The 25,310-nt window shown below is 33.3% G+C and overlaps 1 protein-coding gene across 2 annotated transcripts in view; it reads left to right on the top strand.

Moving 5' to 3' along the window:
- Window positions 1-25,310, top strand: part of LOC125048747 (transducin beta-like protein 2) — an 81,805-nt gene that overhangs the window by 18,768 nt on the left and 37,727 nt on the right. Inside the window, exon 3 of one of the 2 annotated variants that reach the window (XM_047647603.1) lies at window positions 19,211-20,537. The exons of the other annotated variant lie outside the window; for it this stretch is intronic. Within the exon in view, the coding sequence (XP_047503559.1) occupies window positions 19,211-20,367 (1,157 nt within the window). The 3' untranslated portion in view covers window positions 20,368-20,537. Of the gene's footprint in view, window positions 1-19,210; window positions 20,538-25,310 lie in introns of those variants that run through there. 2 annotated transcript variants of the gene reach the window in all.

Below are 25,310 nucleotides of genomic sequence, written 5' to 3'. Positions count from 1 at the left end.
TCAGCCCGCCAGATGTTAAGGGTAGTCCACCCCTAAATTTTTATTTTTATTTTTTAGACAAAATTTTTAATTTCTATTTTTTTATGATACAGCATTAAAAAATACATACAACCCCTAACTTTCACCCCTCTACGATCAACCCCTATTTTTTTATTATAAATGATATACATGGCGAAACGACGTTTGCCGGATCAGCTAGTTATATATATAATTCTTCTGTGAGTGTGTATGTCACTGAACTTCTCTCAAACGACTGGACCGATTTTGATGAAATTTTTTGTGTGTGTTCAAGGGGATCTGGGAATGGTTTAGATTCACAAATCAGCCCGGCAGGTGGCGCTGCAGTCGGTACTTTCATACTTTAATATCCTAATAGCTTGAAATATCATGCAGGACAACATCTGTGGGGTCCACTAGTAAATTATATAATATAACCTATCAATAAGTGATCCTTGGTCCTTCACTTTCGTAATCATCTAAACTTTTATCTATTTCAAAAAGCGGGATTATTATTAGCGATTAGCCATTATAAAAAATAGAGAATAGAATACGATCTGCAAGTTGTAATACGATGGACATAAAACTACAAAGTACTATATAAATATTAAAACTAGAACTTCCGCATATGTTTATGTATGTACAAAATGTTTGCCTTAAATGTGTACCACCATATCTACATCTAAATTAAAATAGTACAAACAAAAAACGTCACCAAGTCAAACTAAATGTAGAACACACATTGTGGTTTATTGTTATCATACATCGTCATGTAGGAGGAACATAAAACTAGATAAAAAACGAAGAAGGAAGTCTAAGCCTTCCTGTTAATTTCGTATTGCCAACGCCATACGAGAGCCGTCTTGAATTTTTATTAGATCTCATACATGTCATCGTATGGGATTATTAAAATCGTGTTTAACGCGTATTTTGACCTTCCATTGTTACTTCGCAAATAGATTGTTAACATACGCTAATTTGGTGCGCACGAACGTTTCCGTAAATGATTTAAAAACCGAAAGTGAATCTTGATTTCCGCTTAGTAACGGGTACAAGTCCCGTATACCTTCAGTGAGGCATACGATTATTTGATGTTTCTTTACACTCGGCATCGCAAACAATAGGCCATTCAAATTGTATTTGGCTAAGGTTCTTAGCTTGTTTCACTAACAGCAGGGCTTACTACATGTTCAAAGTATCTGCAGCGAGTACATGAGATCATGGAAAAAAGGTTATTTTTTTTTTTTTTAAAGACAATTCACACCAATTGACCTAGTCCCATGCTAAGCTGGTGAAGCTTGTGTTATGGGTACTAGGCAACGGATATACATACATATTATAGATAGATAGACATATAAATACATATTTAATCACCCAAGACCTAAGCACAACACCAAATGCTCATCACATCGATGTTCATCTCAGCCGGGGATCGAACCCGGGACCCATGGATTCGCAGTCAGGGGTACTAACCACTAGACCAATGAGTCGTCGAAAAAATAATTTGATTTGATTATCTTTCAATCCAATAAACTTGGTGTCTTCTTCGGACAGCACAAGACGTTAGTCCGCTGTTAATACGTAATTAACAAGCGTATTTCAAACATTTGCCATGTATTGTACCAACTACAAGTCCACGAAGCCATAACAGTATTGCGTAAATAAGGGTAAGCTTTTAAGGTAAACAAGCTTATGATATAATTCAAATTGCGGATTAAGTGATATAATATATGCGGTCGGCGCTCCGAACTACTTTCTCTTGAATTCGGTCGCGAAAGTTGCCTGCCGGCGACTTTCTAAAAGTTCAGCGCGTTCACGGCTGTGTTATTGTTTTGTATAGGACCTGGGTGGGGGCTCGCGCATATTCGGGGTCATATCATTTTTACTGATGCGTGCGAACTTTGCGTATAATAAATAGTCCTTAATGCTGCATTAGTAGCTGGCCCCTCTATACATATCGGTGAGCACATCCGTCATTCGCGTATGGCAGATAGATCGGAAGACATATCCGCAGATAAAGTTTGCGATGTTAATGTAAGTAAAGTTGCTCAGCCCACAACACAAGGCAGTCAGACACAAGATTATTTATATAAATCAACTAGTTATTGGGGATAATTAGAAAGATAATTTAAATGCGATGGGAAAACAAATACAATTCACGCGCACGCTATCATTCATTAAAAAATAATTGTTTGAGGAATTAGGTGTGCCCGATCTGATATCTGGTAATCATACAATGACATTTATTATTTAAATGACGATACAGTTTTACTAAGAAACTCCGTTTGTAGTTTGTCAAAACTTTTTGTGAAAATGTAAATTTTTAATTCCATATAAAATCTTTGTAGCTATTGATACGACTTACGACTGATGATTTAGATTATAAAATCCTAAAATTGCGAAACATTTTTTTTATAACGATAAGTCTCGGATAAGTTTATTAGGTTTAAAAAGCTGTTTCGAAAGCTTCGTTGGGCCACTTTCACTTGTAATAACTGACGTGGCGATTTATTGAACGTCGTTATTTTGCCTCTAATATGCAATTTTAGCTTTCTAGGCAACTTAGGCAACTTGTAACCATAAGAAACCACTTAGCAATTACTATGTTCTATGAAAGATATTAACAATGATACGCTTAAATATATTTACAACCCTAAGAATAAATTTGTTTAACGATTTGAGGAAAATTTACCGTAAAATCAAACCATAAATTTTTAGTACCAAGCATGTCTGTCCATAAAAGTTTTGAAGTTATTTTATAGCATTTTTTAAACCAACTTAAAATAGTTATTTGTATACACAGCCCAAATGATTTTATAAAATCGACTTATTTATTATACGTCACGTGATACTTCAAATACGAGTACAATATTGTTTTTAAAATTAACAGTTATCAATGTATTTGTAAGCCGCAAGCAACCTTGTAGAGTGCGTTTTGGTTTACATAAATGTATTTTTTACTAAGATATTAAAACTTAAAATGGGATAAAAATTCATTTCATTGGACGATTAATTTAATTAGATATACTTGATGTAATTCTAATTTGTATCACGATTACTAATTATATTCGAGAAGTCATGTTGTTTAAGCATGGCAATGATTACAATAATTATCATAATTATTTATATGATATATTTTGTTACCATCAATTGTTTTAAAATGGAAATAACATTTATCGCAACCTTTGGTTGTGCTTCTGTATCGTGTTAGTGCTGCCATCTTGTAAGATTTAGCGAACGTCGTTGTTCAGTTGTTATGGTTAGTTAGTTTCTGCTACGTCAGATAGATGGCGTTAGAAGTATCTTAAAAGTTTACTTTTCAATTCGGTACCGCTCTGTCGAACTTTCTGTTATAATTGATTATGATTACGATCTCATCTATTTAAAATCTAACTTCTCTTAAATTACGCTCTTCTTTCAATGTCTTAAACTTAAATATTATTTTTAAGTAAAGTAGTTGATATATTGTGGGTCTTGCATATCCCTTAGATTATATAACTAAATTATAAAACGTTTTTCCGTAAACAATTGTTCCCGCGAACAATTAAATTCTAAATACATATATTCAAAGCCATGGTATTTAAATACGGGTCTAATTGCTGAAGGAAATAGCTGCAATGAATATTTCGTTAATTCTATAGTGGTGGATTACCAGACAGGAAGAGGCCGAGGTCTGTTGCCGTGGCAACGTCACGCGGAAGACAATACAGCCTTGATGATGTGCAGACGTTCTAGAATTATTCATATTTCGATGATTCTATAGTTTTTCTTACTATTTTTTAGGGTTTTTATTACTCACAATCATTAGCTTGACCTAGTAACACTATAATAGGCAGCCTTTTAAAGATTTATAATATTTTATAGATTTATAAAAAACGTTAATACTGTTTAAACTATTTACTAACGAATTACCTATGTTACTATTTTTTAATAAGAAAAGGTAAGATGCCTTGTTTGTATTAAGTAAAATATAAATTATGTAAAAAAATAAAAAATAAATTTATTCTCGTTAAATATATATACTTTCTCTGAACAAACAGAACAAAATTGTCTGCATACTTATGTATATAAACAATAAGGTTATGTACGTTAAAACTGTATGCATTTATTTAAATTACAATCGACTCATGCGTATCAAGATCAGCTGATCTTGTGAATCGTTAAGTTTACTTTCTACGAACTGGCGGCGCCCGCGCACCTCTGCTGTAACGTTACTTTCACGTTGCGAAATGTTCCGTAATATAATCTCGATATGAGCCATAAATATTTACTTTTATGTTTATTTTTCTGAGAAAGTTTAGCGTGTCTTTTAAAAGTGATTTAAAAAGGAAAATAGTTTAAACGTTTTACATAATCTTTAAATTATTTGTTTTACAATCGTTTAATGTGTATATGTATATTCCTTGAGTATGAAGAGTGCAGAATTCTGTGATAATCAAAATTATATAATTACCTTATATTTCTTGAAAATTTATAAGTTATATATATAATATATAAGATTTGTTCAAATGTTCTTGCAGAATTATTTATATCGTTAGACTACGATTTTGATTCCTACAGATCGAATACAACCCAATCGCATGTCGCTTTATATATTAACTATTAATATATTGCAGTGTTTGCATTAACGTATTATAAGACTAAAAATATATTTAAATATATAATAGGGAATACAGCGGGCATGGAACATATCAAAATAATATTTAAAATTTGGATTTTTTTTTGCTTTGTGTTGAGATTTTCCAATGTCCGCTCTATACTGAAATCCCTTTGACAGATGCTAAGTGTAAGTATCAAATGTCATCGACTGGACCATCAACATACACATGACAGATCACATGCTTTTTGTTTGCTTGTCGGTGGTGGTATTTGTATATATACTTTATTTTGGCTTGTGTATTCATAGAGACGAGCGCGTTTATTTGCTGGATTTTATAATTAATTCGAAATTTAAATTTTTGTTTATAGTGAGAAAATTGTTATTAAAATTTATCGGATTAGATGTCGCGAATCAAACATATTTAGATCATATAAAAGTTCGTTGTAGTAATTTATGACAAAATGACTTCTGTAATACAAGAAAAATCAATGATACATCGAATTATGATTTAGGTAAGATATAATTTAATCACAAATTATCCGAGAAATAACCTTGAATAGTGCGTTCGATTCTCGACACCTCTCTACTACATTTTTATCAATGAGATGACGTCAAAAGGTACTTTTATGATTAATTTTGTAATTTTTCTATGTATTTTGAATGACCTTACGTTAGCTAAAATCACTCGACAATTCTCATGAAAAGGCTTTTTATTTACGTATTCATTTGTCAATTGTTTTTCTCAGCAGTGGATTCGATTCCTGGAATTGCATCTTCCTCATTTGCCCTTTAAATTATGTGTTCTAGAAATAAACTTTTGTGATGTTAAACATATCAGGAAAAATAAGCTTTTATAATACTTTGATGGAAATTAAGTTACATTATATTTCTATTAGTCACTAAAAACATCGAATTAAGAAACTCCGCCCGTAGGTTGTTAAACTCGACAAATTTACTTATAATTCGTATTGCATAAAACCTAAAAGCCTTGTAATAAACAGTGAAAAATTAAAAATGGAATTTTTTTGTACTAATTTTAACATCGAAGCTTATATTTAGAAATGCGTTATACGATGTTGAGAAATACATATTGTATTAATGCTAAATTGTTGAACAACCTTGGGTTAATATTAACAATAATTCTCTGATTGCAAACAGTCCATCACTCAGGCTATTATGACAATCAAGAGTGGAATGTTACTCGTTGAGATTTTAAGGCACTCAATTTTAAAAAGGAAAAAAAAACAACATTTATTAGTTACGAGACCGCTAGTAGCCTAGTCGGTAAGGCAGAGCAGCAAAGATTACCTTTTAAAACCTTTGGGTTTTTAATTGCATTAATTTTTTTTTCGTAAATTCCGCAGTCTTAAAAAAATATTATGACATGCCTTAATGGACTTACGAAATTTATCTCTAAATAATCATAGGGACAATTAGGCGCCACTATCTTCTAAATAAATATATCTTTGTTTTGCGCGACATACAGTCCCTTATGAGAGGCTCTTTCAGCGCAGAGGAATCAGTCACCCACGTAGTCCTGGAATGAGTGACTGTGGCTTTCCAACAAACAGAAATCCTCGGAGCAGTGAGGTCGCTCCGCGAACTTGCGAAATGCCCAGGGAACTTCTGAGCTTCGGGATGAAGGTAGGCTGGCTTAATTAGCCAGGACTCTACGCACAAAAGACCAAATATGCGTCTGTGCCGAAACTGAGTCCACAATATATTCACGTCTTTTTTTTATCATCAGAAAACTTCAAGTGCGTTTTTTTTAATTTGTACTTGATTCGTACTCATTTTACAAACTATTATTAGTTTGTATCTAGGTGAATAATAATATTATTAGGCATGGAAACCTACTTATACGTTAATAGCTAATATTATTTAGTTATCACAGCTCACAACAAATCAGTTGATAATATTTATAAAGATAACATTTGTTCTCATTAGGATACCTCAATAGATAACGTATTTTAATAATGAATTTACAGCTTATACAGTTATATATCCGTTAGCCGGAACGACATAGTTGAAACAATATGAAAAATTTGACCCTAATTTACTTTTCATTGTTTGAATTTTTTTATTGTTTTAATGAAAGAGTAATATTGATTTAAATAGATGTCCTTATTATGGTTTTGTTATTTATTATACTTTTTTAGTTAAATGTTTTGAATTAGTTTATTTTGTGATTATACAGCATCGTATAGTGATGTATTGCCCTCACATATTTCTGAAAAGGTTATATTATGTGCGTAAATGAAAAGATATGAATTAACGCGCTCATTTAAGATAACAGGTAAGACTTTTTAAAATATTTCATACCTATATCTCTAAAAGTTTAATTATACAACATTATGCTTAAATAACTTACATATTATATCTTAACATAATAACAAGAAAGTATGCAATATACAACTATTAATAATATTAAAAAATATAATTATGTAACTTAAATATAGTTGTGCGTGCTTATGTACGTTTACTGTACCTAACGGTAACCCTTGTATTTTAAATAACTTTTACCGAGTTTTGGCATCCTTTCAATTCCGTGCTTTCTTTTGACAAATGCGACAATCATCTAGATTTTACAATTGTCAGACAAATTAACCCAACGCCTGTTGTATTTTGATGATGATGATGTTATAAGCATATTTATTTAGAAGAAAACAAATGTTTCTTAAAATAGTTTTGTCAGTAAACATAATGGCATTTCTATTTCTTAAGCTCTAGAGTCTGCGACGTAAGCTCTTTTAATATAATATAAAGTCCCCTAAGAACATATTGCGTCTTATAAGTAAAATGGTTATAAAATCTTTGTCAAATATTAGTTTTTCAAACAGATTTGATTTTTATAACAATAAAAAAACTTATTTTGCATTCTTTAGTTTATGTCTGACGGGTTGTAAATAACAATTCAACTTGAATAATAATAATAAAATGGAGAGCTCAACTCGCGTTAAGCTTCCACGTGTGTCAAACAAAAATAAATAAAGAACTTGATTTTATTGCAAAAATTTCTGACCTTCACGTGTAATTCCCCAACACGTGCCATTGGGCAAATCTTTATCCGTAATTGACCAACCATTTATGGTAAAACAAGTGTTTTTTTAATGATTTCGCATGGCGTTTAAATATGATATACATTGGTGTGCCAATTATTTGGAGAAATAAAAATTGACCAGACTAATTGTGTTATGTTACGCTAATAATTGGTCCTTGCAGTTCATATTTACTTTATTAATCAGTAATAATATCCAGTGGCGTACCTTATATGGATCTTGGCGTCAGATTGCATCCTTTACTCATTTTATTTTTCTTATAGACAAGTAGGTGATCAGTCTGTGTACATTTCTCCGATTTTTGGGCCTAAGGCATGTCGGTTTCTTTACGATGTTCCCTTCCACGAAAAGTAAATTGGTGCCGTGATTTGACAGCCCGACTCCTCAGAGTTGAAGTCGTGCGTGCAAGTCTCTAGACCAAGACGAGCTGAAACATAGAATTCAGCATATTGGTTGAAGGCAGGTTGGAATAAGACAACAACCGTCCATTTAAAAGTTTGGCTGGTTTTTACCATAATAATCACATTGTCAAATATTTTTAATTATATAACTTTTTTTCTCTTATGGAAAGAACTGACTCTGGAGGTGCCGCTACCACTATTAATTTTATCTTCTGTTACAATCGATTTGTAAAGGAAAGCACGAGCTACAGTCTCAACTTGATTGATACAAAGTTTATTTTACTTACATCAAGATATGGGGATTTCTATTAAGCATTGAACTTGACTGTAATTATATACCTGTTTTAAGGTCATGGTTTAAAGACATCAGCAATTTAAATGAGGCTGAAAATCATTTATTTGATTTTGTTTCCTTATGTATTGTCCTTAAGACGTCTTTTATCCACTGTATTATGGTTTTTCTCCACCATATGGTTTTTCTCCACCATATGGTTTTTTTTTATATATACAGTAATACAACACATGTAAATTACTTCTAACATGCGCCTTTATTTTTTATTATTAAGAAAGGCGTTCCAATTTACGATACGGCATTATCAAACAAATTAGATTCCAAATGTTGAATAATATCAATAACAAATTCTAATACGATATATGTTATACAATTACGTGATTAAATTTTTCATAACATAGGATTATTTCTTTCAAATAATGTAAATTTGATAATGATGACTCAATCGTGGAAATGCCACTTTGTCTTGTCAGGTATAAATGACGTATTAATTTGTATTTACCTGTACGAAATAACGTTTACTCCTTCCTCTTAAATTGATAATACGTCATTGGCTTGAGGAAAATTGGAAGTGTATGGGAAAATACCGAATACACGATGAATAATTCTGTATAAATCAATTTTTAAATTTAGTATTAAGACTTCAAAATAACAAATTAAGATCTCTTCTCTCAAAATCTTGCATTAAAAAATATCAAAACCCCCCCACATAGAAAAATCAAATAGATTTAAATATCGGCGCGGCATGGCCCGGCACAGCATATATTTGGTTTTTTTGGATACGAATTTTATTTTTATACCTTGTTTTTCGAGAATAAAAACATGTGTATATTTAAAAATACATATTCGTAAAATGACTCATTACCGAATAACGAATTCAACCTAGTAATTGATATTGAATTTTTTTCGGTAAATTAGCGCCAGCCAATTTGCATATAGTCTACAATGAACTGTAACGAGACGAAGGTGAATGACCAAGCCTTGTTACTGGCAATAATTGTTTAATATAAAATATTGAAGATGCAAAATACTTGAACTATCTTACGCATACATGCAGACGCGTATATACTCAAACCCTCAATTAGCTATGGAATGTTTTCCCTTATCACTATCATGTCACTAAGTTAATAAATAAACGTAACAAAACTTATGATTTCATCAGAATAGGTACATTAAACGTATAGTATATTTACAGTAGTAAGTAGTAGATTTAAAGTTTAAGAGGCTAAAACGTGTAAATCACAATTTTACAATTGCCATTAATTGAGTTTATCTATGGATTAGTTTGGTTTATAGACTGTAATTCAAAAATAAATACCACGTGGTATTGATATCGAGTGCGATATTCTTCCTAAAACGCCGAAACCACTCGACTTTCGTGGCCAAATGTCTATAATCAACATTTCTTTTATAAATGAAACCTTTAATTTCATGGGTAATGTCAGATAAAACACCACGTTACTTTGATAAAAGTGTTTATGCAACGTGCAGATAAAACACATACATATCCATACAATCAATTCCTGTATTATGTCATTTTAAAGTAAATTTGAAGAAGTTATTACACTTACTGCGTTTAAAATTAATACGAGGACAAAAGTTTTATAAATATTTACGTTCCTTATGCATTGCATCTATAATAAATGCAATACTCGTAGATATTGTGCTTATATTAATATTTCCCTTACATATGAAAAATAATGTAATAAAAACCTAGTTTAAAATATATTTTCAACTGACATAATCTGAAGTTATATAATGAAGAAGAAAAATAAGGTAAATAATTATTAGCTGATAAATTATATTTTTATAAAATATTTCTTGAGGCGTTAAGATAGTTAACTGAGGCAAGATTCCCAAACAGCTGTTCCCTTTTGTATTGACTTTTTTTGCCTTTCAACTTGTTTCTAAGAAACCTGTTCTACCAGGGATGAAGGACCTTTTGACGGATTATATTTTGAAACTTACGGACCCAAATCCAGGTAAATTTGTTTTGTTCTTGTAGATAGTATGAAATACTTTTTATATGACTCCCGGGATATGGGACTTCCCGAGAATTTTGTTATGAAAGGAAGGGAATTGAGAAGCGTTATGAAATTTAAAATTTTTTTTTTAATTACACCTAATATTTAACATATTTATAGACATCCTCTTATTTTAAAGTAACGTATCTTGTTGCACTTACATATCTCTTATAGCGTTACTTAAAGTTATAGTATATGAAGAGACAACTATAAACGATATACGTTTTAAGACAGGGGCTCTCAAATAATATATGAATTCATCATTTGAAGTTAAAGGTTATTACGAATAAATACATTTAAAACGTGTGAAATCAATGTGCAAAACCTTACATCCCAATAATATCGCAATAATGAAATAATTGCAACTATTGGTTAATTTATTGTGTAATTCTTTGGTTAATACATGTTTTCAACTTTAAAGGGCATTTGATTATTAACAAATACCGACATTCGTACTGTTTATAGGTTATAGCTCATTTGAACATGCTTTCGAAGAAATTTCAAACTAAATGCATCTGTTCACTCTCGTTTATGATACAATCGCAGAGACAATATAAACTATTCAATTTTATTTTATGTGTTATATATTATAGGCTAAACTTTCTACACATCGATTTCTTCTTGAGGAATATATATTTGAATTTATTGTTTATACATTAAAGGAAATAAGTATACAGTTAGGAACGCGTTACAAATAAAATTCGTTTAGATTTATAGATATTTAATCACGAAAAATATACCAGTAGCCTGTGGAAGGCTCGTGCGAGCCTTACATAGCAAGCAAGGACATAAGGCAAGTACTTTAACAGCTTCGTTCGTTCCTTGGCTCTTCGGTCTAAGACATTTCAGTTTTCGGCGTTTTTTGAAGTTATACTTCTTTAGGCGCGTTATGAAAAATTAATGAGAGTGAAATTTTACGACCATGACACAAAATTAACAGAATGAAGATGCCCACGGAAGATGCTACGGCATTGGACATAATTTAAAAACAACATTCAAATAATAATAGAATTTATGTTACACTTAATGTAAGAGAATAATAATAAATATTTATTTATTTAATTCAAATGTAAACTTAACTTTATTGACTATAATGACTCCTTTTCCAGTCTTTGATTATTTAATTGTAATTAATTATTTGCATGCAATCAAAAACTATTTTTAATAATGCCAAAGAAGTATAACTTCTTACGCGTGAACATAAGTACACGCACCCTTTTTTTTTGATCCTACGAACACTTAACTGTGCACATAAAAATAAAAAAGGTATTCGTGACGTAACCTTAGGGAGAATCCTTACTAGACCAACACTTCCATATAGTTTTAATAAATAGTAATATTTTCATTTAGAATCGTCTATGGCAACATTCCCAATATTATGGATATAATATGCCCTTACCGACACGTGAACGCTTCAAAATACTGGCAATGTGCCGAGCTCTTCGGGAAATCCGCGACATGCCTTGTAAAATTCAATATCAATCTTTATTTTTAATCACCGCTAAATATAGATTAATATCGGATTTTGTCGTCACGATATTATGACGCGAGGAATTGTGTAGTAAATAAACTTGTTTGTTGAATACTTGAATGTTTAATGTTTGATGACGCCAGAGAAATCAACGAGATATAATAATATTAATTTGTTTATTAGTAGCGTGTGGACGTACTTGGAATAACCTATATTCCGAGTACGTCCACACGTCATAGGACTTTTAAAGATTTAATTTTCACTTACTTTCAATAAAGAAAAATCTTGCTTGACGCTTTGCATTGTTTCGTATGGAATTAGAATACAATACAAAGAAACAATAGCCATTTAAATTAACACACTATCTACAACAGTATAGTTTACTTGATTTAAACAGTTTATGATCTATACAAAAGTAGAGAAATCTTATAAATTCATTTACGAAATGTCTGGACAGAATTTACAAGCGAAGCTATTTTTGACTTTGCAGTTGGTTGGGTGTTGAGTTTCCTGTTATACGCACAAAGAGCTCTTAGAAATGAAAACTTCTGCACGTTTTTCCTTGAAAATCTAAAAGAAACAATCACGTTGATGTTACGTATAGCCTTTTAATTTTGTAAATACAAATTAGATTGTAATTTATATATAGTAGATAATTTGTGTGCAGATTTAAGCATGGAATAATTATTTTATTATCGCTTTATTGTATACTTTATAGTAGGAGACACTGTATGGATGGTCTATTATTATTTGAATTTTTTGTAAATTCTTTAAGCGACTAGGTCTAGGTCTAGGACAACAATCTCTTCATTATGCTACACTTAGAAATTGTTAAATGATGAATAAATCCATCTTATTTTTTTTTTTATATACATGTGTCTTTACTAAGACATCATGGAACATTACATCCATCCATCTTATAATCTTAATTAAATTATAATAGATTTTTAACAAACATGCAATTGTACATTAATTACAGTCGAGACGACACTGCACGTTTTATTTGTTTATATCACGTGTCGTAAATAAACGTGTCAAAGTTTTCAAAGCAGATATGGCGTACTGCGTAGTACTTTATAGATAAGCGGGCAATGGGCATATGGGAACACTGTACGATGAAAATAGACCAAGCGTCTAGTTATGATAACGTGTTTACGTAAAATGTTGATGCTCTTTTGTTCGTATCATAGCTTCCCCGCGCTGAGAGCCACCTCACCAGTCACCATTACATAAATGCAGAAGTGATTAGGGTGTGTTCTTTTTTTAATTGTCAAGATCATGGTTAGCTTTTTGCTCGACTTTGACAATGTTGGTATAACTATGTGATTATTAAAATATGATTTAGCAGATTAGATAGCGAATAAGATCAATGACAGTGGCAAGACAGATATTGACAATAGCGGCTTCTATTTAGAAACTGGTGATCCTGGTGTTAACGTCTTCCAAGCAACGGATTGGGATTGCCGGTAAATGATTCAACAGTAGCGTGGAATCGGTGAATCACTATTGAGTGCAAAGTCCATTGTGTGACACAATTGAGGGTAATGAATCATTTGTATAAACGATAAGAAATCATATTCAGAACAAAGTAAATCACGGAAGACGTGTTGAAAATATTTTGAAAGAAAATTGCAATTAAGTTAACAGAGAAACAAAGACATTACCCAATACCCAATGGAGTTTATACGTATCATTTTAGTATTGTCGACATATGTAGTCCTTACTTAAAATTATATATAATGGCCGTACTCAGGCGCCAATAATATTTCATTAATAGAATATTAATAATGATTATTATTAATATATCTTACCTACCAAATTTAATGACCACTTATTAAAAAATATATAAAGCGTCAAAAGACTTGTAGCTTTCAATCTTTTACACAAAACGATATCTTCTAATTGGGCTTTGAATATTATCGTTCTTCAGATTTAAATGACACTTATTTAGGACTTATTTTATTTTTAGGAATTGCTTCTGTCTCTAGCTAATAACATAAACGTATTTTTTTATATCTCCTGTATCCATTAAAAATCCAAGCAGAGCTGTCGTTTTTGTTTACTTAAACTTGGCTTCGATATGTGAGGGAATAAGCAAACGTGTCTCGTGTATACTCGTGCGTGAGGAGGCGGTACCATTGGGCATGCGTCCAACGTTACTTTTCCGGTTAAGTAAACACGTTTGAACATGACAGTCCACTACCGTTACGTATTGATGCCAACATCTAGTCAAGAAATGTGGATTAGAATTTTGAGTTTTAATAGGGTCTAAGCGTTTTAGAGAAAGTTACTGGTAAAGATAGCGCTGAAGGGTACAATTGTTATCAAACAAGTATATTAAAAACAGATTTGAACTATCTATACTGTGGACTTCGGTTGATCCTAGTTATTGAAAATTTATATTTCGAGGAATTTCCGTTTAGATCTGGTAACAAAGGGTGTGTGTACGTACGATATGCGATGTCTTATAGAAAACGCTTTTGAGACTTAAATTTTTTGCCTCACTTCTCAACTGTTAAAACTATTGGGGTATGCAATAAATAGCGTACCATTTCCTTTAAGGCTGGCAATACAACCGTAAGCCTCTTGGCGTTGCAGGTATTCTTGGGCGGCGGTAATTACTTCTTTCTAAGTGCCGGCTGCTCGTTTGTCCCTAGATACAAAAAATATCAGTTTATCCTTTTCAATAAGTAAATGTCACAAACTGCAATGAAGTTTAACCGGAACAGTAGAGTAACTTAAATTAATCTTCTCCAGGCTCAAAATTAGGAACCCGAATTTAAAAAAATCAGTGCGTGACCGACTAAGATACGGTTGAAAACGAATTACGTGACTTAATGGGTAAAAATTATTTGCCGTTCGACTTCCTTGACCCACTTGACGTCGAAATTGGCCAAGCTACTTTCACCATAAACGTCATCTCATTACAATAATGACCTAATGCCGGTTCGCATCTTCGATGGAGTCTATTTAAGTTAATCTAACTACGAAGAAAATTTGTGTTTGTATAACTTTAAAGATTCGATTCAATTATACAATTAATACCAGCTCCTTGCACTTGACCGTATTCCGCGATGCATCTCTGCATTTACCATGGAGAGTATTCAGAGGAGTTGTTCGGATTAATACCTGCAGTTGAGTTTTATCAACGTCCGTCGTTCCCCAACTCAGCGTTATTTCAGGCAGTCTTTGACGCGCACCACCACTATGTGGAACTAGCTGCCCACTAAAGGCACTCGCAAGCCCTCGGGTATTGAGAGAGTCTATGGGCGGAGTGGTATCACTTAACATTAGGTGAGCCTCCTGCCTTTTGCCCTGTTCTATAAAAAAATGAATATAAGCCAAAGTATTCCCTTTATCGGAGTCATAAATATCATCTTTATGTGTCGGTTGATTTTTGTATAGTAATATTGTCTTAAAAATAGGACGCTAGTCATCTAAGAAGAAGATTAACTCTGCAATTGAGTAGGAGATTTTATAAAAAAATTAAAAATCGCGAAATCAGTTAAATGCATCTACTGAATGACAATATATTAAAGGAAGTTCAGTTATAAATACTAAACTATTTATTTCGCATTATTTGATATAGCATTATTTTTATTAATGTTTATATATATTTCTTTTATTTATTTATCATATAATCAAGATGCATGTCTGCCTTTGGAATAGGAAATGCAATTAACCCACTTAAACGAACTGACGTTTTAAAATCTGGTTTTAAATTAGATTTTACAACAATTATTAAATTTGTATTTTTTTTGTCTTTACTTATAAAATTAACAACGGAACATTACATTCACAAAATAAACACAACTAAAACAAAATTATTACATTATTTGCATAACTCGAAATGTCGAGTGAAGAAATTGTATTTTAATGTGCAGTACGTGTTAACCTAAGACAAAACACGACTTATTTGGGTTTTGAGATCTAGAATAGTATGGCAGTGATACAATTCACTTCAATTCGAGTTGCTATTATTAATACATCTATAATCGATGTTCTATTATGTTTCATTGTGACATAAAGGGTAAGATTCGAATCGTGGCCATGCTAAGCGGCTCCCTTATGTTAAATCCAATATATTTTTGAAATTAACTAGCTAAAACTTAAAAACGGATATAAGCAATTTGACTATAAGATCTGATTGTCTTAAAACTAAAAAAAAATCCTAATAAAACATGGAAGTGAACTTGGTTAAATGTTTTTGTATTACGCCATATTAACGTGGGTTACGTTAGTATAGCGTATGGCGTATTGCGTAGAATGAAGTTAATATGTCACATGATATTATAATTTTTACATCAAATATGCTAGCGATTAAATGCAGTAAGGACGAAATTTCTTTTGACTTATCTTCTGAGATCGCTTATGCATTATAATCTTACTTTAGCATTCGTTAGGATATGTTTTAGTTCCGGTAAGGTTCTTTAACCGTGGCCTACTAACCGCAATGTTAAGGTAACTTAAAAAATACAATATACATACAAAGAAATACGTCACTTATGAATGAATTAACACAAGATACTCTATTGTAAAAAGCCCACACGTTTACAATACGTGACATTAACAAATACATAACATTGAAAAAGAATGTGATTATTCAAGATGTTTATTAGCTGATACTTATATTTAAAAAAAAACATATATTTTAAGTGTCTCCGGTACTGTTCGAAAAAGAATTACAGTATTCAGTTTTAGAATCCTATAAGGGATGGGAACAACACGTGTTATTTTAAGTTGCATATAATTCAGTGAAATGGTAATCGTCTAAATGTGGTAACGTGGTAATTTTCTTAAACATACTAAAGATTCTTTATTGCGGCAATAAAAGGCTTATACAAAAGTTTTGAAATGGTTATATATTATCTTATCAATTGTTTAGTATTTCTTTGTTAAAGATATAAGAGAGCAGGTAAAGCGGTTTTAAATCCTAAATCGGCTTTCAGAATCCATTTGTAAAACAATTGCATATTTAGTGCAGGTTTTTAGATTTAAATAATACTAAGAAATCTCTTAACGTTAGTTCATTTAAATATTTTTTTCGGATATACGCGGTTTCTTTACATTTACATAACTCGATGTTTCAAGTACTTTTAGGCAATTATTAAGTTCTGTGCAATTACAAAATGTTGGATTACTGGCTATTATGGCTATGATACATCAAATATCTAGTAAACTCCCTAGGGGTTAATATGATATGGAACAGACATTTCTGCGTCTTTCTATTGTTTTAAACAAAGATTATATGTTGGTTAATATAAATATAACCATATCTGATATCATAGACATAATTCTACGAGACATGGTATAAAAACGCGCGTCCTAGATAGGTATTTCTAATAGTGTTTGTAGGAATGATCATTCGGTACCGTTGATGCTCTGACACCGTTTCGAAGGTTATCGGAGTCAGCGACCAGCGCCCACATGTTTGTATAAGCACACATGCGTAGTACGCAAGTGAGTCGTTGAAGATTTTAGAAGTATTCTATTCAACCTGTTAATTGGTACTATAGTTTCGTTTCTCAATACTGTTTGTCTCTTATTTAAATATTAGAGTTGTTAGAGTTTACCTAGGTGTATAATTTATTAATGAATACCCCAAAGTACTTTATTCTAAGAAACACTGATAAAATGTAACTAATTGAAATTAGCTATAGAATAATTACTTTCCTTGAACTCATTACTGTGGGTCTTAAATATCCAGAGTTTTCGCGTAAATAAGTAAATCATGTTCAAAAACTAAGGACACTGTAAATGTACTATGAATCATTAAGCAAAGCATTTGGTATTTCGTATAGATTTTAGTAGATGTCACGTTAAACGATCATAAAATACAGCTTTAGATTAATGTACCGAAAACCTTGGCAGCCGTTCGATGAACTTTCCGAATCGGGTTCACGTAAGTTCGCTAGCCTTCGTTCCTTTAGACGGGTTTACAATTTTTATGTATTTAGACGATATTGTTTACTTATTTACAGTGAAAATTGGATCTATGTAAACGTTTACAATGTCGCTGCAAGCGCTACAATAAAGAATGACGTTTTTAATACTTATACATTATCTTAAACACGCTTTTATTAAAAAGATGTATTGGGCTCATGAAAATTCGCTCGAAATGTGCCTGGACTCTATCAACGATGTGTAGTAGCTAATTATGGGTTATGTAGGACACGTACAATGTGTTAAATTAGGTCGAAAGCGTTGAGTTAGTTGTTTTCATACATTTCATAATATCTCTCCCGATTTCGAGTATGCTTATGACGTATTTAACAAACGTGTTCATCTGTGCGAACGTGACTGGACGCGTTGGAGATCTTTTGTTGATGCAACATTTTGCACTGTTATGTCTTACCAAAATTATTGACGAATTTGCGTGGACGAAGCTTTTTTACGATTAATAACAGTCATACAAATTCGTTCTCGATGTTACACAGAAAGGATTAAGTTAATTACGATTTCGTAACGATTACGTATGAGAGAAATTCGCAGATAGTTGGCCATTTCGTGGCATTTAGCCTTATCTCTAACTGTTTTGCCGGATGAATTTTTTACTCTAATATCTGATGATATATATGCTACGTATAAATTATATTTATAGCAGTAAGAGCAATGCCCGTCCTTTCCCGACAATCGCGTGAACTCTATCATGTAAACAAAACTACATTAGAATAACACGCGTGTATTTTTACACTATATTCTACGCAGTTTGACTTACAATATCGATAACCTTGTTTAGTTTATTTATTAATGAGCTATTAACTAATGAGACCATAAAACGTCGTTTACCTAATTGTACTTCTTTTTCCTTTATGCTTGGTAATTAGTGTTATTTTGTGTTATTGAATACTACTTTAAAACTATTTAGCTAATATTTCCCTCATTCTCGGAATTACATGATAAAATTAGTTTTCAAGGCTGTAGTTCTAGGTCAAGGCGTATATTTAATCAATTTAAATATGGTTTTTTGCTCAGTAGCTTATAAACTTTCTTACAAACTGCAGACACTAAACTGCTTAGTTAATTGCGGAAAATTCATTTTATTGCTACAATGTATATAAAAAGATATAAAGGCTAACAAGAGGGTCAATTGTCTTAACTCGTATTTCTACAGAAAGTAGTTTATTATTGTTTAGAAAAATGAGAATAGGCTGGTCGATCGGCAGGTCCCGTTAACGAACGCGCTACCTACGTGACGTATAAAGCGTGGGCCGCCCCGCCACCTCGCCATTAGTAAAGCGCCCGCGCGCGCGATTGCACGTACTTATCGTCTCCAGCTCCGCGCTCGCTCGCTCTCTCTATGTGTATACAAGCCCAGCAAGAAAGATGCATTTCTGTACTCATTGGCACGATTGGTTTTATCAAGAGCCCAACGTTGCGGTGGACCCTGCCGGCGCTGCAGCACGCCGGCGCAAGCCCCGCGATAGACGCCGCTCCCCGCCCGCGCCGGCGACGTCGACGCCGCAGAGGATCTCCGCCGAAGAACTAGCCGAGGCCCTACGCCCGCATCTGCTATCCCCCAAGCGGATGTGGGCCCTGGGCTACCCCTTGGAGATAGAGCCCAACTCGTCCAAGGCCGTGGTGTATATTAACCCGCCGCCGCGGCCTCGACCTTTTAAATCGTTTGACGTAAACGCGCCGGAATTCGTCCCTAGTGGATCCCATAGTGACAGTGGCAGGGGGTCTTGGGGATCGACCCCCCGCTCCGAAAGTGATGAAGAAGCGGATGCAGTGGAACATTTATGTGTGCGTTGTGATAAAATGTTTAGAATGACTCGTGATGGCGAATATGTTTTTGAAGACAGTTGTGTGTATCATTGGGGACGTATTAGCAGTGATTCTCGCCACACATGCTGCGATGCGCCTTTCGGCTCGAGAGGATGCAGTACGGCGCGCTTTCACGTATGGAGCGGCACTAAGCCTGGCATGAATGGACCACTTGAAGGATATGTGCGTGCTCGATCACCAAGAGGAGGTATTTATGCGATAGATACAGAGATGTGCTACACAACGGCTGGTCTCGAGTTGGCCAGTATTGCCGTGATAGCAGCAGACGGTCGACTTGTGTACAGGTCGCTAGTAAAGCCCAGCTTCCCGGTGGTCGACCACAACACACGCTTCTCAGGCATCAGGCCGCGCGACTTGGCGCGCGCGACTAAGACGCTAAGAGATGTTCAAAACGATATACTTGGATTCATCGGAAACGATACAATATTGATCGGGCACGCCTTGGAGAATGATTTAAGAGCTTTAAAGTTATTGCACGGTGCAGTTGTGGATACTTGTGCATTATATCCTCACTCTCGAGGCTTTCCGCTACGTCGATCTCTACGGGCTCTTTCGCAAGAGTTGCTCGGCCGTAGCGTGCAGCGAAGTAGCTCCGGCCACTCGCCCCTTGAAGATGCTCGCGCAGCCTTGGACCTGGTTCTCCTGAAGGTGCACGAGGAACGCGCACAACAAGTCCATCTTACGAATCCACTCCCAATTCTACAACCTTACGACCCCCTTATTTGTGCCGCCTAACTCTTAAATGATAATTGACAAGTTTGTTTGTAAACAAATGCTGAAAAGTTTTATGCATGATTCTCAATGAATATAGACGTATATTACGTTGACGGAGCGCGCGTACCAAGGTATGTGGTATGTGCCTTCGAATTGCTCCATCGCAATAAACGTAATATTTTTTAATAAAATTGTTTTCTTTCTCTATCTTACACATTAAGATCAGTTGACAAGATGTCGCATGATATCTGGAAAAAAACGTAAACATAAATGTTATGAATATGTATAGCGTCGATCGCATTATGATTAATGCACAACTCATACAGCTGTTCTCTATAGCCGTCATATGACAGACACTTTCACTCAGCTGGATTTCTATTAGCTACATAATGGGCGAGTGTTGCGAGCGTGTATATTACAGGGTGATTGGGGTTCATGAAAGGCTTATTTATTTATAGGTGTGGCTTTTAAATGGCTGTTTTTCTTTATAACATTAATATTTTGTTTTCTTTTGGGGTTTAAAGTTTCAAGTAGTTGTTTCATAATATATGACACACGTTGTAAACTTTGGTGATTATTTATACCTAAAAGTATAGAACAGTTTTCTGAGGAAAACATCACATGATAAACAGATGAGTTATGATAACATCTTTACAATCTCGATAATGAGTCGATGTTGCCGGTAATTATGACTAAGCATAAAGGATGTGAATATAGAATTTATTTTTTTCTCAGCTGACTCAGCCAGAATACCTTGGCTTCTAAGTAGGACGGCTCAAGCGTGTGTTCATCCTCATATTATATTTCAAGGCGTTTCGTCACACGACTCAGTTACACTAAGCATAACAAAGGTTACTCTTAAGCATTTTATTCATAATGGACAATCAGCGACCGTGCACTCTGAAGCGAGTTACATAAAGCTTACGTAAACCAATGACGAAATCTCGACTTGATGAGCACACCTAATTATTTCAAGCAACTAACGAAACCGCACCATTTACTTATCTGATATCTAAGTACACATCGTTAGTAACGCACACAACGATACACTTTATTAGTTCTAATTCAGCTGATAATTCGACGGCATGCAACTCGGTAATTGTGAGGAATACATGGTAATTGACATCACACTTTAAAGGGCATTGTGTAGGAAAGGTGATCTCGAATCTCGACGGTTTTAACAAGGTCAATTGACACTTCGGCGTAAACACTCAAGACGTTGGATCACCAAATGAGTGCATCGGCCAGGAAAGAGTAATGCCCTCGCGTCCGGGCGGCGTAAGTATCTTGTTGTTTCGCCTAAAATTATCGTAAAACATTTGCTCTGATAAAATATCGTCTTACGTAGGAAACGTATCTAATAAGCTCAAAAGGCCGTTTAGCACGATATAATTATATTTCCTCATTTGATACCAATGATAATAGTAAAGGCAAATAGAACGGTCTATCTTATCGCTTACGGCATAATATTTTCTTGAATTTGATACATAGATATGAATATAAATAGCCTATTAAAGCATGCCAGCACTTATCATGTAATAGTAATAAGTCTTATGCCAAATATTGTGAGCAATATGGTGTTACGTGTATTTTCAATAAAGTTGTTAGTCACTGCTTCGAAGAATTAGTTTTGGTCATGTCCCTGCCACATCGAAAGACTTCAAAGTATAGGTTATGTTTGATAGCGATTTCTATACGTAATTTATTCAACACTGACCTGGTTTGTGCCGGTCTAAGTTTATTTTGTGATATCTAAGTTAAATATTTTTAGATGTCTGCAGGTTTGGACTTTGGACTTTGAAATTAATATAGGCATCATGGTCGGTTCAAATATCGTTTACATTTTAATAATTCCCATATTAGATAATACTAACCCAGTTAAATAATTCTGATCATTGATTACCGTTGTAACCACATAACCTAGTTTAAATCGGAATTTGTAATCATAAGCCTTTAATGCGTGGGCTTCATAAATCTTGTACAGAGACAAGAACCGAATTTGAATTTAGTATTCGAATGTATAATGTTTAACAAAGATTTGTACAATACAGAACAATATTGTTATGGCCCTGGCGCCTCGCATTTCGCCCCCACAGAGTCTTTCACAATAAGTTACACAGTCTCTTTCGACATAGCCTCCGACACACCTACGTCCCTACCGAACCACCATGACACCACATAACCTATGTCGTCAACGTTATTTCCCTCAGTACACGTTATTTTTATTGCCTCAAAGTCCTAAGAGTTCTCCATTTGACGTCATTTATAAGTCTCAAACTAAATATCTTATTGAGAACGGAAGTCATGATTACATAATCTACGCCGTGTGTGACGCAGTGGAAGGAAGAAGAAATAGGAAGTGATCAAAATTATCCTACGGAGAAGGTAGGTAAACGAGTTTATTAAGAAAATATGTACACATCTTAATTAAACATTTACATAAAACCTTTGAGCTGAGCCCCGGACCTTGAATTTATATGACTAGTTTTTGTTAAAATAAGCTTGTTATGTGAGCCAATGTTAGCGATTATTTATGAACACATATACAGATGACTGTTGGAGGTTCAAGTTTTTTGTCTGCATTAACTTCCTAGTTCCCTTGAAGGTACATTGAACCATGTTGAACTAAGACCGCGATGGATATTACGCATTGCAATTTGCGAATTTCGTTATCATATTGATTATGGAGCTTATCAAATGTGGGTCAAACAGGCTTAAAGTTTGAATATATCGGCCCAGAAATGTATGTGACGTGAGGTTATATAGACAACGAATATTTTTACATATATGTATAATAAAAACATGTTTAGATGTATCTAATGTTGCAATACCTGTTTTATTATTTCAAACAAAAACCTCATTACCTATGCCATGTAAAAAATGATTTGTTAAAAGAAATCTTAAACTAGTATATGAGGTTATATATTGGTTGTCTCTGTCTGTAGCACGTTGTTTCATTGGAACAAGGAAAAATAGAGTCACGCTTCTTTGTACGAACAGTCCTCTTTATATGATATTAAAAACATCGTAAGGTATTATTATTAAACGCACACCACACATGTTATTAAACTCTCAATGGTCGACTAAAAAGTCCAGGCGAGTGAATCATAACAGGTTAGTGAAGGTAAACAGGTTAGGATTACAAAAGCATTCCGAGAGAAGCCAAAGGATGTTCTATACGTTTTTATTAAGGTGAACGAATTTTAAAATAAGATCAGCATGAAACAAAAACATGACGACGAGTCACTTGTTTTTTGTGGAGTGATTTCATCATTACATGTGGTCTACCTGGCTAGTCGTACTATAATTGTTGCTATGTTTTTGTGTGTCATGCATTCCTACAGTTGAACAAATGATTTTAATAATATCCAAATAACTAATACATCAAAGTTCATTTTAGTAGGCAAAAGTCTGAATGGATGAAGTCACCGTAAAGAAATTATGAAATAAAAGAAAATATATATTAATAGATGTAATTTTTATTAAAGACGATTCTAAGAAAAAAATATTAATAATGCGATAAGTAAACATTGAATCACTAATCGACACGCGACGCATGGTTTAACGTATATAATATATAGTCACTATATATCCTTAACATTATATGTTAAGTTAGGTCAGGTTCCCAGAATGGAGAAAATCTAATATTTTCCGTGTAATATGCTAGCTTATATTACTTGCCGGATTTGATTTTTCCCCGGATATTGCGTCAGGTGGGTTGTAGATGGTTATTGACGTCACCCTCGTACTTTGAGGAAAATCAAGAAGTGCATATTGCGTGATCCGAGACAGAAATGAATTTTTTACCGCCTTCATTGCTCAGCTTCATGCTTGATATCAGCTAGCCAGTATTGATTATTGGAAATACATAGTTGTTACAGTTGCTAACGCCGTCGGTATAGATTTTATTATAGTGTTGCAAGAGTTTTGTGTAATTGGTAGTACATTTTGGCAAGATCTTTTTGATATGTGCTTTTTAATATGTATGTAAACCGGCATAAATACCATTTTAAAATGAATTAACCACAAAGGAAGGAACAATACTTATAAATTTAATAAGGAAAATAGATACAGGAATATCGTATCTCATCCGGTATATTATCATATTTGGACTAGAGCTTTATTGGTGCATTATTTATATGAAGATAATTGTAAAATGATAACAACATATAGAGCTTGAAATGCCTCGCTAATGTAGTACATACTAATTTAATTTACATATACGAATTACAAGATAATATTTTCGATCTTGAATGTTTCCAAAATATCTGGTAAGTTCCTTTATTAACGATATTATCTGTAGGTTGGTTATATATCCATATCAAGTATTTGTCAATTTCACCCCTACATTTTCTTAACAAGAGACAATTTAGCTTAGTAATAAAATTGTCAAGAAGCACGCTATATTACCGAGTACTACTATTTACATAGATGATCGGAAGAAGGAAACTACTTTCACTTTAGGATATAATTAAACCGTTCTTACACATAATGATAAAATCTAGATTACATTAGAAAATGACTAATGAAATGACGGAAACAAAAACACACATTAATCATATTTATCATGATTACTTTCACACAATTTCTCGCTAAAGATTTCGATTGAGTTTTATAGTTCACTAGAAATTGATGAAAAATGGATTTGTGATGGTGAAAACTCTTGCTAAGCCCACTTTGGTATGATTACTGTATATTAAACATATGGATGATGTTGACTTGAAACTTTCTGGTCTTTCGTAGTTAAAAACGACATTTAATTAAGTTATAAATATAATAATTAGTGGTTTATTTTCTGTTACCACCTTGGCTTGTTTAGAGAAACGGAATGTTAAGTTAGAATATTTAAAAAAAGGCTAGATTTTTGACGTAAAACTCTCCATTGGTTATATTAAATTATAAGCTCTTATCATTGGTGCAAAGAGATTTATTATAGGTATATAAATGTTTCTGTGTAAATCATT

This window comes from Pieris napi, chromosome 4 (genome assembly GCF_905475465.1).
Source record: "Pieris napi chromosome 4, ilPieNapi1.2, whole genome shotgun sequence".
Classification (NCBI taxonomy): domain Eukaryota; kingdom Metazoa; phylum Arthropoda; class Insecta; order Lepidoptera; family Pieridae; genus Pieris; species Pieris napi.
The sequence above is the reverse complement of the archived record's forward strand: the minus strand, read 5'-3'. Positions and strand labels throughout refer to the sequence as shown.